Raw genomic sequence first — 16,174 nt, 5'->3', positions numbered from 1 at the left:
CAAGTATTGTTTTTAGTAGTCTTAAGTCAACAAATCAATTTCAACTATTTTTTATTACTACATAAGTCTATACAAATGAAATTGTAGACTTTTGTGATACTTTTGAGACAAATACTCACATCACTTTCAAATACCAAACCGAGCGACATGAAAATGGTAATGTATACTCTTAAAACATCACTAATTTCTAAAACATCAAAAACAAACCCACTCATTAGCTAAAGTTTCAAGTGGTTAGCTTTGGATAATCCTAAAACATCACTAATTTCTAAATGGAGTAAGTATGCATATTTACTATGCAAGTGGTTTGATTGATTGGTGTTTAGAGTTGTACGCGCTTGTGTTTTCAATGGCTAGCTGCAACTTGCAATGGTCAAATGACAACGCACAAGAAATACTATTACGTTTATACTCTTAGCCGTGGAGGAGTTTGTTAAGATGGAGCCCGAAGTAGGGCAAGCATATATGGGCACACACCAAACTTCTAAGGATCAAAATTCTAGATAGTAGGATCCGTTTTTGCCTAACAACATCAGATCGTGATATCATAATCCTACTAGATTATACAAATATATACTTATATATATATATAAGATTTGTAATATGTTGTAAACGTCGTGAAGCCTGTAATACCAATTTTGATTAATTTCATGAATTGTGTAAGGTGGACTTATTCACATTATTCTCAATCCACCTTAACTTTAAATCATTTAAATAGTATTTCATATTAGTTGCTACTTAGGTAGGATCATGATCTTATGTTAGACGTACGGAGCTTTCGTGTAGGGTCGAAATATAATGGAATATATTAGGATATGATTTGTTTCTACGCACTTAAAAAGGTGGAGTTCTTTTTTTTTCATCAAAGGAATGTGAAGTTCATCTACTAACAATGAAGAAAGGGCTTTCGACGTTGATGCGAAACTGATGTTTTTTCCCGGTAGGATACCCGTTGAGAACTTTGTGATTGCGAGTAAACAAACAAGTCAATCTCTGGTTCAAATAATCTCGTCATTCCTCTAAAAAATAATCTCGTGATTTAGGCCTTGTTTAGTTCCTCCTCAAAATCCATAATTTTTCAAGATTATCTGTCACATCAAATCTTTAGACACATGCATGTAGCATTAAATATAGACGAAAAAAATTTCACAATTTGCCTATAATTTGCGAGACGAATCTTTTAAGCCTAGTTAGCCCATAATTAAATAATATTTGTCATATACAAACGAAAGTGCTATAATATCCATTTTCCAAAAAAATTTGGAACTAAACAAGACCTTAACCAAACATTGAGCTAGCATGACCCAGGGATTGCTAGACTTATTTCTACCACTCCTTTATTGCTTGATATGCAAATCTTTGGACGTATTTAATAACTGAGACTCGTTCTGCCAAATCACAGAGTGAATAATGATGATTGCTCAAATCTTAAGAGTAATAATACAACTGTACTCCACGTCACTAGTAGTCAATTAAACATTGCTTCTAGCCCTTGCATTTTTGGAAGCATTTTTAAAGCACTACTAACTATTATCTGGACTAAAAAAAAAGGCCTGCTAAATTCTAATGCTGCAACTCCCTCGTCAAATCAAAAATAAAAATTATATTTCTAATTTGTCAGTCATTCAACAGTGTTTTTCTCTCTCAACAAATCAGCGAGCAGTACATTCAGCCATGACTTATCAGCCAAGCGAATACAGTTGCATGTATCAGCAATGTTTAATTGACTACTAGTAACGTGGAGTATAGTTGTATTATTACTCTACGATTTGAGCAGTCATCTTAATCACTCTGTGATTTGGCCACGGGAGGGTGTGTATAGTTTCCCGCGGCCCCTTCTGCCGTCCGTAGGCCATCGGACGGCCCACAGCAGCCGCGGGGGAACCCGATGCTTTGCGGCGCCCTCGCTGCCCCTCGCCCGCCCTTGCTGCGGCTGCAGCTCGCTCCGCGACGCGCCGAAAAACAGCCGTTACTACCGCACTCCTCGCTGGGTGTCTCTGGCTGGCTGGCTGGCTGGCCTGCGCGCCTTGCCGCCCGCCGCGCGGCTCGCTACTCCCCCTCCCCCCTCGCGTTTCCACGCCACCCTTCTCTGGGCTGGAGGGAGAGCCCCGGAAACGGACGCCGACGCGCGGCAAGCGCCCCCCCCCTCGCCGCCTTCTGGAGTCTTCCGCGCCTTCCGTTACTACTCCGGGGCCATCATAAGGGGGCGAGGGCGAGAGGGGGCGCCCCGTCGATCCCTAAATCCCTTCCCCCCTTCCTCATTCCTCACCGTGGGCGCGGCGGCGGCGCGCTTGCCGAAAGATCCACTGAAGCGGGATTGGACTCTGAGAGTCCCACCCACCGAGCTTAGCTTCCGGTCGGGGATGGAGGTGCCCAAGTCGGTGGCGCTTGTGGCCGCCCTGGCGTTCGTGGTGCTGGGAGCGCTGGCCACCAGGTGGCTGCAGCGCATGGAGGAGCGGAACGAGGAGGTGCGCCGCCTCGCGTTGCTCGCGGCGGCAGAAGTGGAGGCCATCGAGAAGGAGGCGGCGGCCTACCACTACGGCCAGTACGGCGGGTTCGTGCGCGCCTCCGACTTGCCGGAGGTACCATCGCTGTGGACGACGGCGCAGGAGGTGGCCGCTGCGCCGCTGTGGACAACGCAGGCGCAGGAGGTGGCCCCTGTGCTTGCGCCGAAGGAGGTGGAGGCTGAGGCGGCGGTGGCGGTCTCCGCTACGGCAGGGAAGCGCGTCTGTGCGATGTGCTCCAAGCCGACGACGCTCCGGTGCAAGCGATGCAAGAGTGCCAAGTACTGGTCAGTGAGCTCTCGTCCTGCTCTTGTTTCCTCTTTTTTTTTTATGGAATTCTTCTTTCCTCTTTGATTCATACGTTGCTGCATTGCGCGACGGGCGCTTGATTTTTGCACTAGGGAATTTTGGTGCTCTGTAGGGGTTGCTACTTAGTACAGTGTCAGTGGACTTATAGTGTGAATTGTTTGTTTTCCCCTAATCTCTCTCTCTGTTTTTTTTAGTCCCAAGCATGTCAGGCTAGTGGCTTACCCCCGACTGCTTATTGTTCCACAAGTTATTTGCTCAGCAAGGATAGGCCGAGAGCAGCATTGCCTCTCTGATAATTGTGTTAGAATTTCTTATTTCATCAGTTATTTCGTTTCCGAGTGCCTACTTAGGCCCAATGGCCCAATGGAGTTTGAACGTGGATGCTGCTTTCAAATAAAAGTTACATTAGAATTGGCATGCATTAGCAGAATTTTGGCTTGATTTATTGAGTAGCGGTTCCCACATTTTGGAAGTTTATGCTGGACAGGTGGTTCAATTATTGTCTATTATATTTATATACAAGTTCAATAAGTCAGCCATTCTGTAAAATGACGAGTTAACATTCAAAACCAGTTTGTAGGAAGTTGAGGCTGACTTTTTTGTCTGTCTATATGCGTTTGTCTATACTTCGACATTATGGTGTTGCAAAGTATTAAGCATGGGTAATTTGAGTTATGCCTAGATAGTTGCATTTCTCTTCGATTAGCTGTTAGTTTTTGTTTGGCAGGACGTCTGTGTGATTTTGAGGGTCGGATTACTTATATTTTAGCTACTGTCAACTGTCAATTTGTCCCATTATGAAGTTGGATTTTAATGGAAGACCTTTTCCACCTTTATAGGAGTACCTTGCATGCTACTAGTTCTCCAACTGCCCGAAACAGATATGTGATGCATGGGTCTCCAATGTCTTAAGAATTGCATTTTTTATTTGTTTTTCATTTTAAAAAGGCTTAGGTAGGAGTGTATCAAATGAAACATTGATTTTTTTCAGGTTATTTTTGAGTTACTATATTTCTTGAGGAGTAAAATTTCTTTATTTTCCCTGTTATGTTTGTCTTACAATATTTCTTGTGTTACTATAAGTGAAGCCTAGGTAATTTATGCTCGCAAGTTCACTATAGCGATTAGTGCATGCACAAATTGTTCTCATCATTGAACTGTGCTGCTTATACTAACAATATTTCCTTTCAAACGTACAGCCACGTACTTTCACTAGAAATGAAACCTGAAGGGTCTCTTTCAAAATTGTAATCCCAAAGATGCACTGCATGCATTGGCAGGTTAAGGGGTTGATTTATTAATCTAGCAGTTTCCACTTCTTGGAGTTTTATGTTGGACAGATGATTTGATCATTGGACATTTTTGTAGTCAAGTTTGATATTTCAGGCAATCTATACAATGAGGAACGTGTAGTTTCAAAGTCTGTTAGTAGGAATTACCTTTTATTCTGTCACTGTTGGCATGTTGCATTGATCAGCACTTCGACATTATGGGAGTAAATAGGATTTAGTATGAGTGATTTGATTATGCAGGCAGTTTCATGTCTCCTTCAGATTAGTCAAATAAAATCTCAGAGAGACAACTTTTGTTTGTCGATACATCTATGATATGTTATATTTTAGCCAATATCAACTGCCGATATGTCAAGTAATGAAGTTATATTCATGACCTCTGTTTGAATCCCTTTTTCAATAGGAGACCTCGCTTTTCCACTTTTACCTTGGGTGCTACTTTAATTCTCCAATGCTCTAAACTACAGATGCAAAATAAATGCATGGCCATTCAATGTCTTAAGAGCTGTGTTTTTTTTTTCAATTGTGTTTGTTTTTTTATTCAAGAAAAAGCGTAGTTAGGAGCATATGAAATGAAGTATTGGCTTTATCAGGTTAAGTCTGTTACTATAGTTCTTTAGGAGCAAAATTTCACCAATTAATGTGTTGCTTCAAGATGGCCGCAATTTATGTTCGCAAATTTCCAATAGTGATTAGTGCATGTACAAATTGTTCTCAACATTGAGCTGTGTTGCTTATATTAATAATATTTCTTTTGAAAGCTATACACAGGTGCTTGACTAAACATGAAACCTACCTCTTTAAAGTGTAATACCGGAGATGTGAATGATTGTAAAATTTACAGATGAAAATAGCTCCAGAGTGCAGACTCAGAAGCTCTTGTTTTGAAACCAGCTCTCCTAGGCATTAGGATTTCTGTTTCACAAATTTGATGCATGCCTCTCTATAATCTAACATGCATTATACGGCATCAAGTCTAAGATCATTAATTCAAAAGTGTACATCGGTAACTTCTTTTTTATGTGTGGAATCAGAGAGCTCTATTTTGTGAATTGTTTTACTTCAGTAACTTCCTTTTTGCAGGCTTGTACTTTTCCACTCTTTTAAGTAACTTCCTTCTTGTTGGTTGCAGCACCGTCAAATGCCAGATAGATCACTGGAGAAATGGTCACAAAGATGAATGCCATCCTCTAGGTCAAGGTGCCACACAAGATGCACCTGAAAATGTGATGGCTGGACCCTCTAAGGAATCCACTAACTGCCAGAAATGTGATGACAATAAAGATGTGCTTTATTCTCAGTTTACTGGGAAGGCAGAATCTGTTGATTGTTCAAAGCTTTCAACCTCAAGTAATATTTGCAAAGTTCATGACAGCACTATTTGTGAAAATTGTTGTCTTACTGCTCATGACCAGCATGCTGGGTTGGAACCAGAGCAATCCAACAAGCAAGCTCTTGGTGCAGAAAACGATGAAGGCTTAAGAAATTTGCCATGCATACCAGCTGTTGACCAAGTTCCTTCCACTCACAGCAGTGCATATTGTTTGCCAAGTAACCTACTTAAAGGAGAAGATAATCCTCCTGGTCCCTGTGCTAGGCCAGAGAACTCAGGTGTGATGCCAAATAATTCATCAAAAGAGAAGAACTATGCCAGACAACAAACAACTTCAAAAGCTGTGAGGAATTATCCAACAGAATCGGTAAACAGAAGTGGCCAGCTCAAATAATCACTAAATATACCTCTATACAATCATATTGCCTAATGGTTATCCAAATTTCTCAGATGCTTTTTTCCTACAAGAATTTTGTTGAGCTCTACAGCTTCAACAAGTTGGAATTGCACCCATTTGGTCTTTACAACCTTGGGAATAGGTAAGTGATTAATGGATCAGTTATTATTGCATATATGAATTATATTGTTTGAGATGTATAGCCTAATTTAGGCGTGCCCTAATTCCTTTCTACCTTTCTACACATATGCTATATGGAAATGAACATAATAGTGCTTCTATTAGGTGGTCCTGCATAGCCTCATTTGGTGATTGTTAATATCTGCATTACTTCTGTAATGTTTCCTTAAAATACACTCTGAAACTATTTAATTTGCTTCTTCCATTAAAGTTTGAATGCTGGAATTTTTTAACTATATTTTCTCGAACACAATTCATAAACTTTATTGATGTGTTAATACATGAGCTGGACCATTTTATCACTTTGTACTGTCATACTTTTCTTGTACTTCACTTATTGATGTGCTTCATGTATTAATTGAATATGCATTCTATTCTACTCCCTCTATTCTATATTCACGGGCGCACTAGCTCTAGAAAAGTTTTCAGCATTTACCGGGATAATAGGTACTGCTTGCTCGTTTCTAGCACCACGCGTCCAGCAAAGCATGCAAAACATTTATTTACTCGGCTAGTACCGTGTCTCATGGGGCGTGGTCATCGCGTGAGTCGTCGCAGACGTGCGGTATTTCAACAGCGAGCATGGGCTGGCATGGAAATCAAAGCGTGGGTTTGCGGCTAGCGCAGTAAGTGAGTTAAGCAGAGTTAACACTTCCTTGGTCTCGGTGAAATTTTCTTGCACGCCTGTAAACCTAGAATGGACGGAGTATATGAACTGTGGGATTCAAATGAATACAGTTGAGAAGAAATAAATGAGATGGTATTGGTGGCTTTTAAAGTGCATTTAATGACAATATTTGGACATTCCTAGGTTTTGATTGATTCTCATTGCATTAGGAATGGAGCCCGTTAGCATTTGTATAACACAACTGCACAAGATAATAATATAACACAACTTAGAGGAACATAATCAACCTGGTAGTGCTTCTAGTGCAGTAAACACATAGGATTGCAGACTGCAGCTCTGCACATTAGTCAGTAATGCTTGAGTTTCCTTGTAAGTTGTATTAATATGAATATGGTTTTATGAATTGGATGTTATCATAATGTAATTTATCTGTAGCAGTGCTTCCTCTGTAGCATGGATAAATAGATTTCAGAAGATACATGACTCAGTATCAATTTTCTTTCAGAAAGATTCCATATAATATAATTTTACAATGATGATAGTTCTATCACGGCACTCTGTTCTAATATTTGTGTTTGTATATGATTGTACACCATTGGCTGCAATATGATTGTTCCCCCTACTGAATGCACAAGATAATAATATAACACAACTTAGAGGAACATAATCAACCTGGTAGTGCTTCTAGTGCAGTAAACACATAGGATTGCAGACTGCAGCTCTGCACATTAGTCAGTAATGCTTGAGTTTCCTTGTAAGTTGTATTAATATGAATATGGTTTTATGAATTGGATGTTATCATAATGTAATTTATCTGTAGCAGTGCTTCCTCTGTAGCATGGATAAATAGATTTCAGAAGATACATGACTCAGTATCAATTTTCTTTCAGAAAGATTCCATATAATATAATTTTACAATGATGATAGTTCTATCACGGCACTCTGTTCTAATATTTGTGTTTGTATATGATTGTACACCATTGGCTGCAATATGATTGTTCCCCCTACTGAATCCCAAATACCCATGGGAGCTAGCAAATTACACTATACAAACGTTAACACTTATTTTTCTCAAACACACCCAAAAAAATCAAATGGTGTCTCTTCTCAGGAGATTGTTTATTGTTTGCATTATGTCTAATGAATTATACCGCATCATAGTACTAAACATGTTATAGTAACAAAGCTACAATTGAACATGTTAAGCCCTTTATTAAATAGAAATAGTTTGTTGAATCCTAGCGTGGCACTTAATGTTGTTTTCTTTGCCTAACATTTGTAATGTTTTTTCTTTTGCAGCTGCTATGCAAATGTTGTTCTTCAGTGCTTGGCATTTACCCGGCCACTTACAGCATATCTTTTGGAAGGACATCATTCACAAAATTGTAATTTATACTTAACCTGCATTTCATTTATTACATTCTGTTCTTGGGTTATAATGTAGCACTTTTGTATTTTTCTAGGTTCTAAAAATGAATGGTGCTTCATGTGTGAGTTGGAAAAGGTCTTGATAGAGGGCAAACATGGAAAATCTCTAGTGTCACCTACTGGAATACTATGTCATTTGAATGAGATTGGGGTTAGCTTTGGCCATGGGGCGGAAGAGGACGCCCACGAATTTCTAAGGTGAGATTTTCTTTTTCACTTAACTGCCTAGGTCATAAAGTCATCATCTAAAATTTGCATGAGAATAGTGATGGCTGATCATGTTATGCTTAGTATATTGAATTGTTGATGATATTTTGCATAATTTCGTTGATTGCATACCTAATTCATGAAAAACTCTGTTAATTTGTTCATGCACAGCACATGGAAAGATTATTTTACCTACTAATATACTATAATAACTGGGCAACACTTAAGGTATTTTTCCAAACTTTTACTGTTGTTTTTCTGGTAAATATACTCTTGTGACCATTGAACCACAAATATTACACACCTGTTTATTGATTGTTGATTTTTTGGTCATGCGTTCATGTGAAACATATAATATCATTGTGACCGAGAGTATTCACTAGGTCTATTTATTGAAACTAGAACTAATTTATTCCTTAGCAGCATAATTTGTTGCCTTTGGAAAGTGAACTCTTCATCTTTAATTTTCTTCGTTATAATTTAGTATCTGACTATCTGCAAACCTATGTAAAATTATGAAGTGCTGGCAAATATTCTGTGACAGAGTGTGCACTTGCTGTTTTGCCAACATGCACATTTGCTATGTTGGTTAGCACACTAACTATTACTGTTCTTTTTAGATATTAGATAGACAATCCAAAACTTACACAACTTATGGAGCACATTAATGTTTTACTGTAAATTCAAACATGAAATGACAACAGAGCACAAATTACCAGTTTTTTAGGCTAGTGCTAACGGTGTCATCAATGATACGCTAGTCTGTGTCCGTTCTTCATACATGTGGATATTCAGTGTTTGCAAGATTTTGCTGTTTGACAAACCAATCATGAATGTATATGGCAAAATTGCATTATGAAGGAGGCAGGGACAGATGGTGTTAGATCTTAGTTGGTGTTGTAGGTAAATAAAATATCCTGTTGATTGTAAATTGCAAACTGATCTAGCCATACAATATTGTTGCTCTTCTGTAGTAAATACAGTCATGAATCTTTCATAACAAATATATTATGCTCATAAGTTATGGAGTTCTCTGTCAGGATGGAATGTTGTGATGTGGTTGGTTTATTCTTACTGGCATATATGCTCGTCATTTACATGCCCCCTGCAACACCCACCCCCATGCCCATTTCTGTTCAATGGTGCTATAGTGTGTTGATTGTATTATATAGGCCATGCCATGGAAGTGTCTTTTGTACATTCGTAGGTAACTAGGTACCCTTATTATTTCTCTAAATTTCAAATGAAATCTTATATTTGGGTTTATAACAATTGCAACCCTGAAACAATTTTGGTCTCTAGTTAACAAAACTGTTTGCTAAACATCCCATTAATTGGTTTTGTTGAATGATTTGGTCAGTTCTTCCCACTAGGAATAATGTTTCATGAAACTGCTCTGAGTGATAAGTTTTAACAGGTATGCAATTGATAAGATGCAATCTGCTAGCATCAAGGAAGCCAAGAAAAATGGTATCCAGCAGCTAGCTGAAGAAACAACTCTGGTGCACTTTATATTTGGGGGTTATCTACGATCTAAGGTTTTCTCCATGCAGACCACTCAGCCTTTCCATGCCCTACATATTTCTACTGGAGCATTGAATATCTAATGAAAATGCATATTTATATTATTTTTTAACCATTTATTTTTTTTTCCTAGATAAAATGCACAAAGTGTCAAGTCAGTTCAAAACAGAGTGAACGTATTTTGGATTTAACTGTTGAAATAGATGGGGATATCAATACCCTTGACGGTGCACTTCGTCGGTTTACATCTTCAGAAGTTTTAGACGGTGATAATAGGTACCATTGTAGTAGGTTGGTTCCCTCCGTAATTTGTTTGCTTCTCTAAATGCTTACAGTGTGCTCTTGTATTTTCATAATGTCGCTTGCGTATATATCCCATTGCACGGTCAAGGGCCTTAATCAGCAACTGATCTTGAACCAAAGTATTGTCAATTTACTTCTCTTGTTGTGGGGTTGTGTTTGGTTATCACTTGGTGTCATTACTTGAGATTTATTTGAGAAATGAATGCATTAGTTAGCACTGCCTACTCTAATCTGATTGGCCTAATGGTACCTTTTACTTTCACCAGATGCAATTCGTACGAGCGTGCCCAAAAGAAGTTGACTATATTAGAGGCCCCGAATATATTGACAATTGCTCTGAAAAGATATCAGGTACCATTAACACTCTTAGGTTATTTCCTTCACTCTTAAGGTATCATGCACTATTGCTAATTTTTTGTGTCTGGGATGATATTTTCCTGTGTTAAGTTCAGATCAAAATTTATACATCATCATAGTGTTTACTTTCACTGCAAATCCTTTTTTTCCTTGAACAGTCTGGTGTTTTGGGCGAGACCAGCAAGGTTGTCAAGTTCCCAGAGCACTTAAATTTGTCACAGTATATGAGTAGAACAGATGATTCTAGTCCTGTATACACTTTGTATGCCGTGGTTGTCCACCACAATGTTTCGAATGCAACTGTGTCTGGCCATTATGTATGTTATGTCAAGGATTCCCAAGGAAAGTGGCACGAGATGGATGATAACAAGGTAAACAATACTTTCTAAACTTGCTTAGTACAGCGTATTGCATACTGGAAGAATTTAAAATGATACCATTTTATAGATAGATGTAGTTTTCCCTCAATAATTCCCTCGCCCACAATTGTTTTTTTGATAATCATTGAAGGAACCTTGCATTGGAATCCTGATAAAATTTTGATTCATTTTTGTACGAAAAAAGGCTACTAGTCTGGATACAACTATTTGGTGATGTAAGAACGATAAGTCATGCGCCACCTGAACTATTTTTTCCAGCTCAATAGCCTTCAATGATGTCTGTAGGTGAAACCTGTCTCCATCCAAAAGGTCCTGTCAAAATGCGCATACATGCTGCTTTATGCAAGGTAAATACTGTGTTGCTCTCAGTTACAACAACCTTACTGTCCTGCATGTCGTTGTATTGATTCTATTGACTGTCCTAAACTATGTCGTGTTAATTCAAGCAGAATTTCACCGCGTGCCCCAACCGGTGCAAGGGGAGCAATGCTCAGACAAGGCGCATCATCACATACGAAGAAACCCAAGCAGATGACACGTTCAGGATCGTTTCCTTCAGGAGGAGGCAGGTACCAGAGCAGCAGGCACCAACAAGGTGGGTTGTCTAAGGATGATGCGGTGCACGACCTTACATACGCATTGGGTACATCTGATAGGTCATCGTCGTACCCGGTACCACCGGCCTGCTTCAGTCGCAGCAACAGCTCCTCGCTGTTCAGCAGCTCTGATGTAGGGTCAAGCTGCACTTTTAGCAGCGACAACACTGATAGTACCAGGAAATCCTGCATGGAGTATGGCCATATATTTGGAGCCTCGGGTTACATGTGCCAGGTAAGCCCAGCGGTCATACCCGAGGAAGACAAACTGAGTTACCTACGGCAAAGGTCTAGCTGGAACCCTAGCTCTTCATGTCATGACATGGATGAGGAGGTAGGTAAGTTTGCACGGCAGTACCAGCGAAGGTATCAGTATCAGGCTGGCAGAGGGCCTCGTGTAAACTCTTGTGGGGAGACCACATCCTTCTCTTACGCTGATCAAGGTAAATATCAGGGCAGTAGTAGTCATAACCGTACTAATTTTGGTAGTAGTAGCTGTAAATTAACAGAGGAGCGGAGGAGTACAGGGCCGGCATTTTTTCTAGAAGGTCGACTAGGGAGAGGACTCTCCAAGTATTTTTATTTTACTGTACAAGGGGGCTTGGGCTTGGGCTTATAGAGAGAGATTAACTATTCATTCATCATGTATGATGATTACACACACCATTGCAATTTGCAATTGCAATTCAAAAGAGGGGGCGTGGTTCATACAGGGAGTTGTGTTGGCGTATGTAGCCAAGTACTCTAACCTGTCAAGGTCGGGCAAAATTCTTTTTTTTTTTTGCCAAATGGATTTTAAGAAAAGGAGCAGCAGTAGTGTTCGACTTTCTCAACGTCTTCTCCGAATGTGATGGTCTGACCCCATGCAGCAGATCGGGAGAAAGAAAAGATAAATAAAATTCAGAGAACCGTGACAAGAAATGCCGAAGTATGTTATTTTTTTTGTCACTGTCGGCTTTTCTTTCTGTCGTGTTGTAAACGGGTTGGATTAAACATATTTGGAAGGCGCTGAGCATGTTGAGTACTAGTATCTGGCTACTCTATTTCTTGAAATTTTGGCAGAAAAAGAGTCGGAATTTTGCACGACGTTGCAGGTTCAGTGATACTCCAAAGAAACTCGTGTTTCTCTGCTCCATGATCTCCTTTAGTTTGAGTTGGGTCTGTATGTATCAATATAAAAAAAAAACCTGTAGGAAGCTACGAATGAGGGCCGTCACTGGGTCAGCCTATGAGTGAAATCTTTCACTAGCTGGGCTGACTGTATACAACCTGTTCAGCCCGACAGAAGTAGGTCGGAGTCTGTGAAGGAGGCCTTTCGTTTCATTTACATTGCATGCATGTCACTTCAGCCCGACTGAATTAGGCCGGAGGAGTCTGGGAAGAAGGCCTTTCGTTTCATTTGCATGCATCTCACTTCAAAGCTCTAACATATCACACTTTGATCTGCAAAACTAAAATATTTTAGAAAGAAATACATTTTCCTCAAATATTTAGGAAAATCCCATTTTAGTTTTGCATGCATGTCACTTCAAAGCTCTAACATATAGACACTTTGACCCATAAAATAAAATATTTTTGCATTTAGATCCAAAGCAAAGAAAATAATTTGACATTGTTTCACCCTAAAATAAAATTAGATTGAAAATTTTCATTTATCTTGTTTTGTGTCATGGGCGGTTATGACAAGGCCCTCTTTGTTTAAAATGCAAAACTATTCTTTTTTACTGTGCCATTCACACATGATTCAACAAATTGGATTTTCTTGATTTGACATGCAATTGCTATGCTAACTACTGCAGCTTTAAAAGCCTTTTTGCATTGCAACATGCTAGAAATAATCTTTTTAAATGTACTTATATACAAAAAAATCAAATGCCACATTTTTTTAATAACTAGTTTTCAAATGTAGTGATAAAGATTTATGTTTTTAAAATTATCACACACCATATTTAGCATTTAGTAAAGTGGGCATTCAACAACCAATAATGTTCAGTTTCATCTTGGCAATGCTTGGTGAGGACAAGCTCTTATATATATCAAAAGCATGTGTCAACTTAGTATTCATGGAATCAACCTATTTGAACTTTGAGCGACTTTTTTTATATTGAATTCAAGATCGGCCATGTCAAAAATGATTTTAGTTTGTAGAAAAATAATCTTGGAATTTGTAATAAAAATTTTGAAAATGATTTTTTCCTTGCTATGATAATTAGGGGTTTTTTTGCATCTGCTTTCCAAACTGATAGTGTAAGGCTCTGTTTGCCACAACTCAACTTCACTGTAAAGCTGTTTTTGTAGAAAATAGCTTCATGAGCAACTTCCTAGATGAAGCTAAGCTACTTTGGAAAAAGTGTCTGGTAAAATAGCTTCACCAACTACTTCTTGCGTAGATGGGAGAAAGAAATGAGGGAGAGAGCTGCAATAAGCTACTTTTTTCAGCTTCATCCCACTCATGTTTTTGTAAGAGGAGAAGAAAAACAGCTTCACCCATGAAGCTGTTTTGGAAACAAGTGTTTAGAAAAAAAACAACTCATGAAGCTCTTGTGAATTGTACCAAACAAGGCCTAAATACTTAAGTGGAAAGCATATTTTATGCATGTGTGATGTGTGCGTGTGTAAGTGTGTTTGGGTGCAGAAAGGGGGGGTGGCCAAACATTATCTTAAAGCCATATATATGTGTAATGTAATTGAATATTACATCCCATTTTGAGGAAAGGTTATATTTCTTTTACCTTACCATCATGCTACATAGATTTTTCATTATTTTGAAAGGGAAACTAAATGTATACAACCACTGGTCCCCTCAAAATTTCTGCCAGGTCCCTTTATTTTCAACCTCTAATGCATGCAGGTAAAATTTTGGTTATTACATTGCTTGACCCATGGTTGTTTGCAAGGAAACTTTGTTCTTCTTCTTTTAATTTTAATAGCTTTGAATTCTGCATTTTTAAGTAAATATTGATATGTAATAATGCATAGCTAACTAGGCGTGGATGACTTTGTCGGTTATCATATATATGGATCATGAAGATGGAATAATTCGGTTCAATAAGTTAGATATTTACCAATAAGTTTGGTTGGAGTTGGATCCAATGATTGTAGGACCAGCATTATTCCTTTTCCTTAAAACTGATCAAACCTTTTTTATAGCCGTGATCTCTTGGTTGCATGGAATTCTTCATAGTACAACCCCAGTTATTTCATGTGAACTCCCTTGCTGAATAATGCTAGCTTTTTTTTATCTAGCATATTCCTCTTACTGTATATAGGTTTTGTTAGTTTTGATAGGTGAGCATATTATTGAAAAACTGAACATTATTTGTCTCTTTATTCCTCAAGCACATCACCATTTATAATACCAAAAAATCTGGCTTTTGTGTTTCATTATGATCACCAATATGCATACTATGTTTAGGTTTGTCACACACTTATACTACTGGACATGTGCTCCAAAATAAATGATGGTAAATACTATGAACATGTAGTGGATATCTGTGGACGTAAAAGTGTTCCACTGTTCCTATTGTATTCCCTTGTGTTTTTTTATTCTGTAATAACTAGAATATTGATATAAGAAAAATTGTAAATGGTGAAAGCCTGTTTGCCTAGAAAGCTAGACGTCAAAGGCTTGACCTACTTTGTTAAACTCATACTGGAGAGAGTGCCAGCTAGGGTTGTGTGTGTTAAGGGGTTAAAATAATAGAGCCAACATACATATATCTCTGTCATTTCCTTGTTTTTACTTCAATCAAATTCCATGGATATACCTCTATCCTGTATGTCTGTAAATTACAATAGAGTAATTAACGTGCTTGCTTCTTCTTCTTTTTTCAAAAGTTTCTGATGAAGCTAAGCATAATAATGTGTTTTTGCAGGTGGGCTTTATCCAATCTGGGAGGAGTAGACGGGGAGAGTTATGAAGCCATGCATGCAGAGAGCTGGAGGCCTACCGTCGTCAGGGTCGAACCGTTGAAGGGGTGCATGCATGTTCTTCCTCCACCGCGCAACTTGAATACAAACTGAATCCTCGAGAAACATACTTTGATCAAACTGATGAGCAGAAGTTTTGGTGACATTGGGCGGTGCCCATCGTGCTTTTTTTTTGTCTCTGTCGATCGCGAGAAACATACTTTGATCAAACTGATGAGCAGAAGTTTTGGTGACATTGGGCGGTGCCCATCGTGCTTTTTTTTTTTCTCTCTGTCGAGAACATACTTTGATCAAACTGATGATGAGCAGAAGTTTTGGTGACATTGGGCGGTGCCCATCGTGCTTTTCTCTCTCTCTCTCTGATGGATTTTTGGAACATCTTTTTTCTCTGATGGTGCATGGTTGCTGGTTGTAAACTTTGTGGAGGTCTTGTTCAGTTCCGTAAACATGTTGGGTTTGGCTATCTAGCGTTTTCGTTTGTACTTTGGTAATCATTGTCCGATTATGGACTAACTAGACTTAAAAATTCGTCTCTTAATTTACAGTTAAATTATACAGTTAATTATTTTTTATCTACATTTAATGTTTCATATATGCGTCCCAAGATTTGATTTGAAAAGTTTTTGGATTTTCGCGGTAGAGACCTAAGCGGAAGTTAAACTTTTGACCGTGACAGTTGTGGTCTCACTGTGATTCTATGTAATGAACTGTAGTCTCACCCCTTTTACCTGATACTCCTATGGTCCTACGTACTACCTGATACACCCAGGAGGCAGGAGGCCAGGGACCATGTGGCAAAGCAACCA

The 16,174-nt window shown here is 38.8% G+C and overlaps 2 protein-coding genes across 3 annotated transcripts; both read left to right on the top strand.

The window, feature by feature from the left end:
* On the top strand, window positions 1,675-2,729 carry LOC110432751 (the record flags this gene model as incomplete). Its single annotated transcript, XM_021453554.1, has 2 exons — window positions 1,675-1,733; window positions 1,823-2,729. Coding segments are annotated over exons 1-2 (966 nt in total), but the record flags the coding sequence as incomplete, so codon positions are not given.
* LOC8063721 (ubiquitin carboxyl-terminal hydrolase 16) lies at window positions 2,721-15,886 on the top strand. Of its 2 annotated transcripts, XM_021452480.1 has the most exons (12): window positions 2,721-2,791; window positions 5,238-5,805; window positions 5,889-5,977; window positions 7,943-8,028; window positions 8,107-8,269; window positions 9,696-9,816; window positions 9,936-10,093; window positions 10,372-10,456; window positions 10,621-10,833; window positions 11,128-11,189; window positions 11,292-11,437; window positions 15,314-15,886. In XM_021452480.1, exons 1-12 carry the CDS (start codon window positions 2,736-2,738, stop codon window positions 15,340-15,342), a joined length of 1,776 nt encoding a protein of 591 aa, XP_021308155.1. In that variant the 5' UTR covers window positions 2,721-2,735; the 3' UTR covers window positions 15,343-15,886. The 2 variants fall into 2 exon arrangements, with proteins under 2 accessions (XP_021308155.1, XP_021308154.1); XM_021452479.1 differs by lacking the exon at window positions 15,314-15,886 and having other exon boundaries at window positions 11,292-12,569.

Source organism: Sorghum bicolor, chromosome 2, assembly GCF_000003195.3.
Source record: "Sorghum bicolor cultivar BTx623 chromosome 2, Sorghum_bicolor_NCBIv3, whole genome shotgun sequence".
NCBI classification, from domain to species: domain Eukaryota; kingdom Viridiplantae; phylum Streptophyta; class Magnoliopsida; order Poales; family Poaceae; genus Sorghum; species Sorghum bicolor.
This window is presented reverse-complemented; position numbering and strand designations above follow the sequence as displayed.

What these genes read in the sequence shown, in the direction of transcription:
- LOC8063721 (XM_021452479.1), top strand. Translation starts at nt 2,736, where the DNA reads ATGTGCTCCAAGCCGACGACGCTCCGGTGCAAGCGATGCAAGAGTGCC. An exon ending in GACGCCCACGAATTTCTAAG is followed by an intron (nt 8,270 to 9,695) that starts GTGAGATTTTCT and finishes AAGTTTTAACAG; the next exon opens with GTATGCAATTGATAAGATGC. An exon ending in TTGCTCTGAAAAGATATCAG is followed by an intron (nt 10,457 to 10,620) that starts GTACCATTAACA and finishes TTCCTTGAACAG; the next exon opens with TCTGGTGTTTTGGGCGAGAC.